We start from the raw sequence: 13614 nt of genomic DNA, 5'->3' as shown, positions 1-13614 counted from the left end.
GGTCGCGTTACATAAATACATCTTATTTGAGCCTTTGAGATGGTCCATATTATTAACCAAAATTAGAGAAACAGCAAAAAGAGAAGGTATGGCTGTGTAGATATGTATGTATATGTATCAGGGCTGGTGTTGGTCAAAGAAATCTTAGTTAACCCGGGTATAATTCTTTGTACATCTCTACTTCAGACCAAAGTACATTAGCCTGGAAATAGGTGTATAAGTCTTGGTTGTCTTTCCGTCATACTCAGGGAATGATATACTTCGTTATGGAGCAGAAACACAAAGCCATAACACCTCTTGCTGCTACTAGCATTCAGTGTGCTTGCTTCACATATGAATTGAATGAGGGAGTCAGTATGTTAAAAGGCCTTGCCCCCATTCAGATCCCCCCCGCCCAACAAGGCATCTTGTGTATTTGGGAATTCGTAGTGACTTAAATCCTTTTGCAGAGGCATTAAACTTTTTTAAACTCAGTTTCTCCTCACATTATTAAGTCCTAACAATAGCCTTTAATTGGTGCTATATGTTGAGCTCTGTACTAAACACTGTAGGTATGAAATCTTTTTCCTCATCCCTGTGATATCATAAACGGTTACTGTATCCTGAGGCACAAGAGTCCTAGCCCAAGTCAGACAACTAAATAAGTGGTAGAATTTAAGCATCTAATTCAGGAGTCTGTACCCTTTGTTGTTGTGTTATTGTGTTTGTTTTTTGATGCTAGGGCTTGAACCCAGGGCCTTGCACATGCTAAGTACAGGTTCTATGACTGAGCTGTATCCCCAACACTAGTGCTTGTACTTTTAATTACTATTTTGTAACTGTCTTTTATTAATATAGTTGCATCAATAAAATGTAGGGTATAGAAAAATATTAATAACAAAACTCAGTAAAATTCAGTCCCAGTCACTGCAAATAATAATTTTTTTGTTGTCCTGATGAAGTAATACAATATCTGGAATTTCTTTCAGGATAATCAGGATTGAGGAATAATTAAAAGGGGAGGGTTGATGAGACAGTTGTATGGGTTAATAATTAAGGTTACATGCAGGATTTATTATAGTAGTCTGACTTCTTTCTTTTTATTAGTACTGGGAATTGAACCCAAGGATCTTTAGCCACTGAGTCACATCCATAGCCCTTTTTATTTTTTATTTTGAGACAGGATCTCATTAGATTGCTTACCACCTCGCTAAGTTGCTGAAGCTGGCTTTGAACTTGTGATCCTTCTGCCTCTGCCTCCTGAGCCAAAGAGATTACAGGCATGCGCCACTGTACCTGGTTCTGTCTTCTTTGGTATTATGTTTGTAACATTCCTCAGTGTACATTTTTAAAAACAAAGAATGCAGTCAAGTTGTTAAAAAAAAAAAATTAACCTTTCCTTAGAAGTGGACTTTGAATAAAACCTTTTTTCTCTTCCCTTGTTTTTGTTTGGATGTGAAGTGTTCCCCAAAATCTCCTGTGTGATAAGAATGTAATTAGTTCAGAGATGAAATTATTAGAGATGTAATCTAATCAATGGATTAATCCAGTTGAATGAATTGAATGGGTGGTAACTGTAGGCAAGTAGATGTGGCTGGAGGAAGTAAATCATTAGGGACCTGCCTTTGGGGTTTGTATTTTGCCCCTGGCACCTCCTTTACTATCCTTCTGCTTCCTGGCTGTTAGGAACTGAGCTGCTTTTCTCCTCCATGCCCCTTCCACCTTGCTGTTGTGTCTCATCTTGGGCCCAAAGCTAAGGATTTGGCCGATCATGGACTGAACCTCTGAAACCGTGAGCCAAAGTAAACTTTTCTACCTCTTAAGTTGTTTTTGTCTATTGTGGTCACAGGGACAAAAAGCTGACTAAAACATTCCCTTGTTCTATTCCCTTAATCCCTCTTAACAGTTGTTTTTATTATTAGATAAACTCTTTTCCCCATACATAATATAATGTGTCCTTGGTTATTTCCATATTTCTACAGGGGAAAAATATATAACATTTTAAAGGAATACACATTACCAGTTATCCTGTGTTTTTTTTCTCATTAGATTTAGTACTGAGAAACACTGAATTCTCAGGATTATTGACATTATTTGAAAAAAACTGAAGAAAGTGATTTAACTTTGAATTTGCATAATTTATGGTGTGAATAGTCATTTAAATTGAGATGTTGCTTCTTGAAATTTTTTTTGTGTGTGTGTGTGTGTGTGTGTGTGTACATGTACGTAGTGCTGGGGATTGAACCCAATGCCTCCTAGGTACTAGGCAAGCACAGAACCTCTTTTCATTCCTTTTTATTTTACTTTAAGACAGAGTCTTGCCTAAGTTGCCCATGTTGGGCTTGAACATCAGATCCTCCTGCCTTAGCCTCCTGTGTAGCTGGGATTACAGGTGCACCACCAGGATCAGCATTAAAGGAGGGGGGCCGGTGGCAAGGGAAATGTGAAATCATACAGATCTATTTTACTTTATTTTTTGTTCATTGTGTTAGTCAGCTTTTTGTTGCTGTGACAAAATATCTGGGGAAAACAACTTAGAAAGAAAAATTTACTTTGGTTTTGGTTTCAGAGACTTCAGTTCATGGTGGGCCAGCTAGCTCTATTACTTTGGGCCTGGGGTAAGAATCAAACTCATTGCCTCACATATTGCTAGGCAAGTACTCTACCACTGAGCAACAACCCCAGCCCCTCCTTTTCTTTTTTGATGGAGCTTCTTAAGATATTATATTTCTTGTAAAACACTTTGGCAAAAACCGTTTACATAATCATCCTTTGGCTATGGAATTGGTTTATACAAGCAGAACTCCTTAGAAATAAATGGGTCCTCTGCAGAAATTTCTCTGATTGTAAAAGGTAAAAGTAATTAGATTAGGGCTGTTATAAACACAATCACAAATGAGGAAATATAAGAGTAAATAGTTTGAACCTATATGAATGCATTTGAGATGTTTGACAACAGTTTATTGGAAATGTCTCAGATTGGATTTTCTTATAGCTTCCATCAGTAGTTTGAATACATTTATTTTCCTTTCCTTTTATACTGTTTTACCTTACGTTGTGTGTACATATAACAGCTATTCTGAATTTGGGTTGAATCTTCAGATATAGCCTGAAATATTAGAAGATATATATATATTTTTCAGATTTTGGGGTTCAAGGATCTGCCATCTAGCAAATGGATCCTTCTCTTTAATCATGTAACAAATCAGTGTTTTAGTGAGTAAATGAATGACTGGAGGTGGAAATGGAAGGATATACCTTGTAAGTGAGCTAGTTCATATCAGGGACTATATGTGTTCAATAGGAAAGAAAAGCTCTTCTATTTTACATGATAGATATTTAATATATTTAAGTAGGTTTTATGGTACATATTTTATTATTTTTATTTTATGGATGTATAGTAAAATATAATTCTGTTAGCTTAATAGCTATAATAGGATTGGATTCACTATTTTGATTTTTGGAAAGGAACTTGGCAGTTTGAGTCTAATTATATTTCTTTGCATGTTTAGGCCCTTGATGAGCCTCCCTATTTGACAGTGGGCACTGATGTGAGTGCTAAATACAGAGGAGCCTTTTGTGAAGCAAAGATCAAGACAGCAAAAAGACTTGTCAAAGTCAAGGTAAAGTAATTGTAGTATTTGTAAGTTATATGTTCAGTATTGATATTTAAACTCTTGTTGGGTAAGTATACCTAAGAGTTATTTTTCTGCCAAATGAGTTTCTTGGAGTAATGGTTGTAAAAGCCCCAAATAAGCATTATTATAAAACATTGCAGTTAGAATAAAGTTAGATTTCATAGTTGATATTTTACAATGGATTTGTTATTGTATGTAATGTTAGTGTTTTAGTGCTGGGAAGTCGTCTTAATTTTATTATAGGAAAATTGAGGATCACAGAGGATGGTGATTTATTTCCCCAAGGCCATTATAGCAAAACAGTTTGCCAATTTTAACCATGAGCTTCGGTTGTGACTCATAATTGATAGTATCTTAATGATGAGATAAGATTCATTTGGTTGATGATTCTTTATCTTCTGCCTTTTTTGAAAAATCTAAAGTTACATGAGTTTTCTCTCAAATATCAGACAAAAAGAAATGTAATTGCTTTTATTTTAATAAATGATCATGATCCTGGTGTAGTAGTGTTTGCCTATAGTTCTAGCTACTCCAAGAGAAGGAGGCAAAATCACATTTAGGAGTTTGGAGACCAGTCTGAGGAATATAGCCACATTTTTTCACCCTAAAAACAAACAAGAGTATAGCTCAGTGGTAGTGTATTCACCTACCCTAAGTGAGGCCATGGGTTCAGTCTGCAGCACCACAAAGAAAGGAGAAAAAGAGAAAGAATAATACACCGGCCACCTATATTTAATAACAAAAATATGTCTGTGTTTTTGAAAAATACAAGACAAGTAAAATATTTGAATGTCGATATTTATTCATTTATTATAATATATTGATTAGTAAACCATATTTATGAAACTTAGTGGGAAGGAGTGTGTGGGGATACAAGAATGAGACTTGAACTCTGTCCTCCAGAGATTTATCATCTAGATGAGCAGATATGTCAACCATTGGCTGCAGAGGTGTTTTGCTTCCTGTGGAGAATATCTGATTCTCCTCTGTAGCTTTTCCCATGTTGCATGCTTGGGTTCCTCACTCATTATGCTCTTGACTAAGAACCATTTGAAAAAGCCTTAGAGTTAGCTATAGACCTGTAAGATACTAATCTTGGCCCCCAGGTGCCTCTTCTTTCCAGTCTGCATCTGACAGTTCACTTATAATGTGGTTTTATGGGGGTACTGATGTTTCTTCTTCGGACTTCACACACTGGTATTCCCTAAACACTCCGTTTTTCCCAGCACTATACTAGAATTGAAGAGAAAAACACTTACCAATTTTCTCACTTTTTCTGGAGCTGCTTTTAGCACATGTAACACCTTCCTGTGAATTAGACAAAGGTCCTCCCTTCTGGTGGAGAGCTGGGGACACACAACAACTCTGTTAGAAGAAACATGCTCTGGGGGCAGGAACCTTGTTATTCCAGGACCTGTGCTTTGGCCCAAGAATTATTGTCTGAATTTTACCCCCAACTTGCATCCTAGCTAAGATGACATCTAGCATTCCTGCCATTTCTTGATCTAAATAAAAGGAACAAAACTCTAGTGTTAAGACCTCCCATCTGCCAGTGGCTTATGGTTTAAGTGAAGAATACATACAGATACCTGTGAAGATGATTTAAGTAAAGTGGTGATGCTTAGTGACACAGAAATGCCTGGGATGCCACTAGGCATCTCCTTTCATAGCTGGTTTGATAATCACATAAATCTGATAAGAACATAATGATGGTTCAATCCTTTTAAGAACTGTTTTGCCTTGTGTAAGAAAAAACAAGTTTTTCTGTACTGAACAGTGGAAACTATCATGTTTTTCACTAGCTAATTAAATATTCCAACACAAACCCTTTAATTTAAATATTCAAACTTGAATCCTTTTGTTTAACTTAGTGTGTTCATGTCTGGTTTTCTGTAGTACTGACATAAAGTACAGTAAAGTTCTGGAGCTCATTGAACTTTAGTGCCACCATGTACTAGTTATGAGCTTGGACTAGTCCTGAGTTTTGTTATCTACAGACTGGAAATACTCAGACCTACCTAAAAGGGTTGTTTTGGAGATTAATTGATTGATGATTGATTGATTTTGGCAGTATTGGGATTGAACCCAGGATTGCATGCTTGCTAGGCGAATGTTCTACTACTGAGCTACATCCCCTTGAGTGTGATGCTTAGCTCTCAGTAAATGCTTGTGGCTACCGTTTATTATTAAGCTAAGCCTTCACAAAATTATGTAACCTCTAATAGCTGAAGGTCTCTATGCTGTCTTTCAGATTTATTTTTTATTTTAATTAATTAGTTAATTTTTGTGGTATAGGGGTCCTTGACCATGGAGCGAGCTATATTTCTAGCCTTTTTTATTTTGAGACAGGGTGTTGCTAAGTTGCCCAGGCTGGCCTCAAACTTGCCATTCTCCTACCTCAGCTTCCCAAGTTACTAGATTACAGGCATGGACCACTGTGCCCAGCTGTCAAAAGATTTTTCAGTTAATCCATTTAGGATTTGGGATCTCATTTAAATTAGGCAATTGTTAGTTTGTACTTCTTATAACAGAAACGAACAATTAATGTAAATATAAGATTATGTTGCTTGGTTTTTGTTGTTATTGTTGTTGGCTAATTAAATTTATAATTTCTAGGTGACCTTTAGACATGATTCTTCAACAGTGGAAGTTCAGGATGACCATATAAAGGGCCCACTGAAGGTAATTGATTTATTCATTATCAGTTCTGTGATTGGAAAACAGAAATATGTGATCTTTTTCTTTTAGTTCACTTTGTTTTATAATTAATAAAATATATACGTTTATCTAAAAATTGAGTAGTAGAAAAAAATAGCTTTAACATTAAAAAATAGCTAATATGTCAGTAAAAACTAATAGTGTGTTCATAAATGAAATATGAATGTCCAGAAGGCATTGAGTGCTTTCATTCTCCAGGATGATGGACTTTTCCATGATGGAGAGATGATGAACTAGAGATCATTGATGAACGTTTTGCATGAGAAACTTAAACACTAGAACTCAGAGCTCTTAATTCTTTGGAGTACCTGCTGGAAAATGAAGTCTAAGAGTCACTAGGCAGCTGTAAATAATGAGCATGTTCCTACTAAAAGCTATGGAATTTTATTTCTTTGCTTTCACTTTTTCCTCATTGACCCGTAAAATAAATGTTACTCTACTTTGTGCCAGTGAGCAAGCCTGGAACATGTGAGGAGCCACTTTGTGATCTTGGGCCCTTTGAAATGTCTGAAAATGGTCATTGGCCTGGCTAGGAGAATTAAGAAATGTTAAGAGTATTGAAGAAATATATTTGTAGATATAAGAAAAAAATCTCTTAACTGTTGAAGCTGTAATTTTGAGACAGAAATAGATGTGTTTTATAGTTTTTCAATTTTAAGACTTAATTCAACCCCCAGGGCATTAATATTTTGCATATATAGTAGGTACTGTGCAGGATTAAAACTCCTTAAGTTTGGTGGTGGTTGTTTTGTTTTGGTTTTACTCTTGCCTTGTAAAAATTTATTTCCAGTCATTTCTATTTTATAGGTGTCATCTTGAATATTCATATACATGTTTATTTCTTGCAGGGACAAAAGACCAAAAACATGTACTTTTATAGTGTGACATTAAGCCACCATTTCTTTACCCACCAGTATGGGCTAGTACTGTGCTAAGTCTTTTTGCACATATTATTTATCATAACAGCTTTTTAGGGAAGCGGAAACTGAAGGGAGGTGAAATAATTAGGCCACAGTCTCAGTCAGTAATGGCTTTACCAAAGTTCTAATAGGGTCTTAGCCGATCATCAAAAAAAAACTTTCCCTTCTGTACCTTTAGTACACATACATATCCATGCTGTGTTTGTGTTTGGCTCATAAGCACAGGAGCATGGCTCTTCATTGCTTGACTGTCCTGTTGGCTTGGCATAGACACACAGGTGTTAACTATGAAGTTCTGTTGTACAGGAATTGAAAAGGCAGCTATTTTGTAGCTTTAAGCCATCTTCTCTGCTTTGACCCCCAGCTTCCTTGAGAGTGGTATAGTTGATTTATTTTGTTCATTTAGTTTTCCTACATTAAAATTTCCTTTGTTTGTGATTAGGACTTAAGACTATTTTGAGTTTGACATACGCAAACATACCACATTTTGGTCTCAAGATTATTAAAATACTTTTCTTTTTTAGGAGGCAGGGTTAATGGGTATTGAACACGGACCTTTTACTACTGTGCTCCCTCCCCACCCCTTTTTATTTTTCAGTTTGAGACAGGGTCACACTATGTTGCTTAGACCCTCATTCATTTGCTAACGCTGAACTTGAACTTGTGATCCTCCTGCCTCAGCCTCCCCAGCTACTGGGATTATAGGCATGTGCCACCACACCTGGCTGAATTGCTTTTCTTACCTGTGGTTTTGGTTTTTGTTGTTTTTTCTCTAGAGTTTGATTGTTCCTTAATGTCCTTTATAACTTTCTATCACCTAGTAGAGTGTCAGCATTTGGATAAAGAAATAAGTCTACCAAAAATGATGGTCATTTGATATCAACACATTTTCAGTAATGAGTTTATATGGAAATAATTCCTAGGCCATTTAACAAATAAAAAATAACAATGGTGTTTACTGATCGTAATCATTTAATCAAAGTCCTGTGAATTCCTCAGAGTTCTCTTTTCTTTCTTGGGCATAGTTGGGGGTTAACAGTCTCTTTGAACAAGTTTATTTTTATTATCACTCTATAAAGATCATATAATTATCAGCATTTAATGATCAGATGGAAAATAAATTGCTCTCATTAGTGGAACATACTATCCCTTTAGGAACCTCAGAGCTATTTTTTCAATTGTCAATTTCATATGCAGTGGTTCTTAAAAGAGATCCTTTGTGGTTCCCACAACCCTTTAAGAGGATATAAGAATAGAACTGTTTTTTTAAAAAAAATTATTTTATTTATTTTTTTACGTGGTGCAGAGGATAGAACCTAGTGCCTCACATGTATTAGGCAAGTGCTCTACCACTGAGGCACAATGTCAGTCCAAAACTGTTTTTGTAATAATACTTAGTTGTTCAAGTATGTTTTTCTGCTATGTCAACATTTCATTGATGTTACAAACCTATTGGTGGGTGAAATTGCTGGTATCTTAACACAAATCAAGTTCAGTAGTCATTTTATTCTTTACCACTGTGCACTCATTTAAAAAAAAAAAAAAAAAAAGGAAACCATGGTTTAGTTTATTTATCTTTAGAAAGTTTTTCTAACATTTTAAAAATATTTTAGGTAGGAGCTATTGTGGAAGTGAAGAATCTTGATGGTGTGTATCAAGAAGCAGTTATCAATAAATTAACAGATGCAAGTTGGTACACTGTAGGTAAGAGAATAATTTTTCTTTTGATGATATGTTTTTAATTATATGGTAAAACTAATCTTAAAATAGTGTTATTGATTATCTTTCTAGATAATTTACCTTATTTCACTGCATAATCATGCCACCACATTAATGTATATTCAGTAGTATTCCATGCATCCTAATCTTGCACCAAAGACAGTGTAGTATTAAATGATTTTTAAGTAATTACACTACTGAAAAGAAAAAGGTTTACATAATGGAACAACCAGAGACATGAAAAATTGTGCTTTATATGTGTACTATGAATTGAAATGCATTCTGCTGTCATGTATAACAAATTAGAATAAATAAATAAGTTTCTTAAAAAAGCTTTACATGATAGTCACACCCAATTTTTTTGTAAATTAAAAAAAAGCTCATAAAACTGACAATCATGTGGTGAAATATGGAAAAACGTTTTTACAAGATGTGTGTATATATATATATATATATATACACACACACACACACACACGCACACACACACACATAACAATTTGAAATTATTTAATTCATATATTATGCAATGGGTTTCTATTTAGTTTTTACTTTAAAGTATATCGTATAGAGTTTTCTTCATCGTAACCATTTGTAAGTATGGAGTTTAGTAGTGTTAGATATTCACATTGTTGTTTAACAGGAGTTTCTTCTATTGTATTTCATAGTAGTTCATGCACTATAGTTTATTTTCTCTTACCATTTTGCCAGTCTTCTTGCTCTTAGAGTAAATGTTGGGTAGAATATATTTCGTATGTGTATTTGTCTTTTGTATGTATAATATTTCTCTAGTGTGTGCACTGAGAAATAGAAATAATTTGAAAGGACTGTCCTTTTAAAAACTTCAGTAGTGAAAACTACATTCTTAGAAGACTCCCATGAACAGTGTATGATATGCTGCGTATACCTGTTTTCCCAGTCCTTTTCATATTTGTCTTTTAATATTTTTTGTCAATTTTGACATTTTAATGCCTCTCCCATGAATACTAATGAAACTGAACATCTTCTCATAATGTGTTTGTAAGGAACATCATTTTATTTGTTTTCTCTATTGTGAATTGCTTGTCCTTCCCATTCTCCCTTTTCCTCTTGGGATGGTTTATCTTTTCTTATTATTTTTAGGATGTGAGTTCTTCAGATATTCTAGATATTAACATTTTGCTCCTTTCATTGCAAATATTTTTCTTCTGCTGTTTTGATTTCTGCTTTAAATTTTCATAGTTTTTGTGTGGTCACCTTTTCCCTTGTAGTTTTAGTTCTGAGGTTTGTTTAAGAAAGGCCTTTAGGGACTGGGGTTATGGCTCAGTGGTAAAGCGCATGCCTAGCATGCATGAGGCACTGGGTTCAATCCCCAGCACCACATAAAAATAAACAAATAAAATAAAGGTATTGTGTCATCTACAAATAAAAATTTTAAAAATGGCCTTTATCAGTGTTACAGATCTGTTTGGTAATATGTTTTTCAGCTTCCTCATAGTTTTATTTTTGTTTTACAAATAGCTTTTTATTTTCCTCACAATTTTTCAAACATTCTAAAATAATGATTGAACATTAGTTTTTAATGGATAGCCAATTATTCTAGCATTACTTATTAAATAATAGTAAGTCTTATTCTTAAACAACCTCAAAGATGAGAATAAACCTCTAGTAAAATGTCTTTGGAGATGTCCGAATTCTATAGAGCTTTGACATAATGTGGGTGAAGTTTGTTTATATTTTGGTGGGATTAGGAAAAAACAATTAAGAGAAGGAAATGTTTCATTTTGCTATAAGCAAAATATTTGATGATGTCAGTTGCAGTACTGGAAATGATTCTGTGTAGTCTAGGTGGAAATTAGGTGTGGTTGTCAGTTTCTTGAACATGGCACTTTTATCACTGCATTGGCTCAGTTGCAGCACTAAAAAATGTACTGAGAGTTATTTGTCCAATCTCACATAATGTGAAGTGTCACTTAGTGTCTAAGAATCTAATTTTGGTAGATTGGCAGAAACTGTATAATTTCTAAGATTGCAATCTTGGTAACTCTAAAATAGATGTACTCTTTTCCATAATTTCTGAGGAATGTAGTGTAGCCCAAAATTATATTTATCATGAAAATATACATACATTCCTTTAAAAAAATTTTTTATTAGTTATTGATGGACCTTTATTTATTTATTTGTTTATATGTGATGCTGAGAATTGAACGCAGTGCCTCACACATACTAAGTAAGCACTCTACCACTGAGCCACAATCCCAGCCCATGAATATATACATATATTCTATGTTTACAAATTTACAGTAGTTTTGCTAGAATATTTTAATATTTTAGTTTTTGTTATTTAAAAATTTTTCCCCCTAGTTTTGTTGTATTGTGTTTTGTTATGGTGCCGAGGATCAAACCCAGGTCCTCATATATGCCATGTTGTATCAGTGAACTACATCCCTAGTGCCTATGCTCTGTGGAAGTATTAAGTTCCAAATAAAATCGTTGATTTTATTTGGAACTTGAACTTATACATGGAACTTATACTTAATGAGGAAATATATAAGTATATACTTATATACTTTGTCAAGTGACACTTGACAAAGGTACCCAAAACATACGTTGGAGAAAAGGCAGCCTTTTTAACAAATGGTGCTGGGACAACTTGGTTTTCATATGTAGAAGAATGAAGAGATGTCTTACACATGATGATTTAAGACATGTACATTTTGTAACGTGATTATCATAATCAAGTTAGTTAACACTTTATTTAGTAGACATTTGAGTACTTTAAATGTGTAGTTTTCAACCAGGGAGGGGGTTGAATGTGCTCCATCAGGGAAGCTTTGGTAGAATCTAGAGGCATTTTTTGGTTGTGACAACTGGAAAGGAGGAACTAGTGGCATCTAGTGGGTAGAGTTAAGGGCTGCTGCTAAATATCCTGAAGTACACAGGATAAACAAGTCACACGGGAAGTATCTGGTATGATATGTCACTGGTGCAGTCTGTGAAACCCTGCTTATAATAATGAAAATAGTCATTTTTGTAGGAACAGTTTGAATGTATGAGTTTGTAATCTTTCTGTCACTTAGGTAAATATTTATTGGTAACTACAGTAGGACAATTTGCCTTTCCTTTGCTATCTTGATAAGCATTGGTTAGCATTTAAATGATTTCCTCCTGAAATGCCAGCTTGTTTTTATTTTGTGTTTCCTGTTTCAGAGAAGATATTTTCATTTCAGGCATACTTCTTTTTTACTAGAAATGGTAAAGATATACTTCATAACTCTGAATTTAAAGTTATTCACTAAAGAATATAAAAATGTGCATTGAATTTCAATGTAATGTTAACAGGTCTGTTCCACTCAGAAAATTAAATGATTTTACATTTTGTTGTTAATCTTCAAAAAACTCTTCAGTAGCTTCCATTTTTACTTCTTTACATAGTTTTTGATGATGGTGATGAGAAGACACTGAGACGGTCTTCACTGTGCCTGAAGGGAGAGAGGCATTTTGCTGAAAGTGAAGTAAGTAGTGACCATATGATGAATGAACATCTTAATATCTTGTGTTGAGGGGTAAATTTTTGCTTCCTTAATCAATCTACTTATTAATCAGGAAAATTTATTAATATATGGTATTATTATAATGCCATCTGTGAAACGTGTTTATGGGCTTGTTTTTGAGCACCAATTTCTGTTGTCCTGGTTGTTCAAGTATTTTCATGTTAATATGGTAAGCTTGTGTAATTATCTTTAGGTCACTTTTATATACATTTCTTTAACTTGTCAATAATTATAAAAAAGAGATGTCTGATTTATTGCCCACTTGAATCCTGTCAAGAGTAAATGATGTGTAAATACTAGCAACAGTCCCTACCTATGGCCAATCAACTTTGTCAGAGCCTCACCTCAAAGAAGTCTTACCAGACTGCCCTTTTGAAAATAGTCTCCCCCATTCCTCTTCATCCTTTTAGGTTGATTTAGTTTTCTACATGACACTTATTCCCTGACTTCAAAATATGTATATGCACTTAATATTTTGTTTATTGCCTGTCTTCCTTACAAGAGTGGGGACTTTGTGTCATCTTTACTACTTTGTTCCTAGTTTCTTAACACTGCCTGGCACAGAGTGGGAACTGAATAATTGTTAGTTATGTGAATAAATGAAGTGTTTTATAATTCCCAGAGACTTTGCTAAGAGATCAATATATGTTATCACATTTGCTACATTATATAATAGATACTGTTATTATCCCCAACTTATAGGTGAGGAAACTGATGACTAGAACAGGCTAAACCATTACTTTTCTAGCACCAAAGCCATACTCTTCATTTTAAAGTTGTATCATGAATGCAGGGTTTGTCCCACACAGATACATGCATATGACATTTGACAAAGGTGCCAAAAACATACATTGCAGAAAAGGCAGCCTTTTAAACAAATGGCGCTGGGACAACTTGGTATCCATATGTAGAAGAATGAAACTAGACCCTTATCTCTCACTCTGCACAAAAATCAACTCAAAATAGAAACTATGCAACTTTTGGAAAGAAAAATGTAGCATCAATACTCCAACTTTTAGACACAGACGACGACTTTCTCAGTAGGACCTCAGACACTTAGGAAATAATTACAAATGTTAATAAATGGAACAGCATCAACTGAAATAG

At 34.5% G+C, this 13614-nt stretch overlaps 1 protein-coding gene across 4 annotated transcripts in view; it reads left to right on the top strand.

Moving 5' to 3' along the window:
- Positions 1–13614, top strand: part of Arid4b (AT-rich interaction domain 4B) — a 143702-nt gene that overhangs the window by 59824 nt on the left and 70264 nt on the right. For all 4 annotated transcript variants that reach the window (XR_011709297.1, XM_071619837.1, XM_071619836.1 and 1 more), the window contains exons 3-6: positions 3492–3602; positions 6234–6299; positions 8869–8959; positions 12389–12468. Coding sequence is in view for 3 of the 4 variants with exons in the window: in XM_071619837.1 (XP_071475938.1) it covers positions 3492–3602; positions 6234–6299; positions 8869–8959; positions 12389–12468 (348 nt within the window). In the remaining variant the exon portion in view is untranslated. The remainder of the gene's footprint in view (positions 1–3491; positions 3603–6233; positions 6300–8868; positions 8960–12388; positions 12469–13614) is intronic.

This window comes from Marmota flaviventris, chromosome 12 (genome assembly GCF_047511675.1).
Source record: "Marmota flaviventris isolate mMarFla1 chromosome 12, mMarFla1.hap1, whole genome shotgun sequence".
NCBI classification, from domain to species: domain Eukaryota; kingdom Metazoa; phylum Chordata; class Mammalia; order Rodentia; family Sciuridae; genus Marmota; species Marmota flaviventris.
Note: the sequence above shows the minus strand (reverse complement) of the source record. Positions and strands in the feature narration are given on the sequence as shown.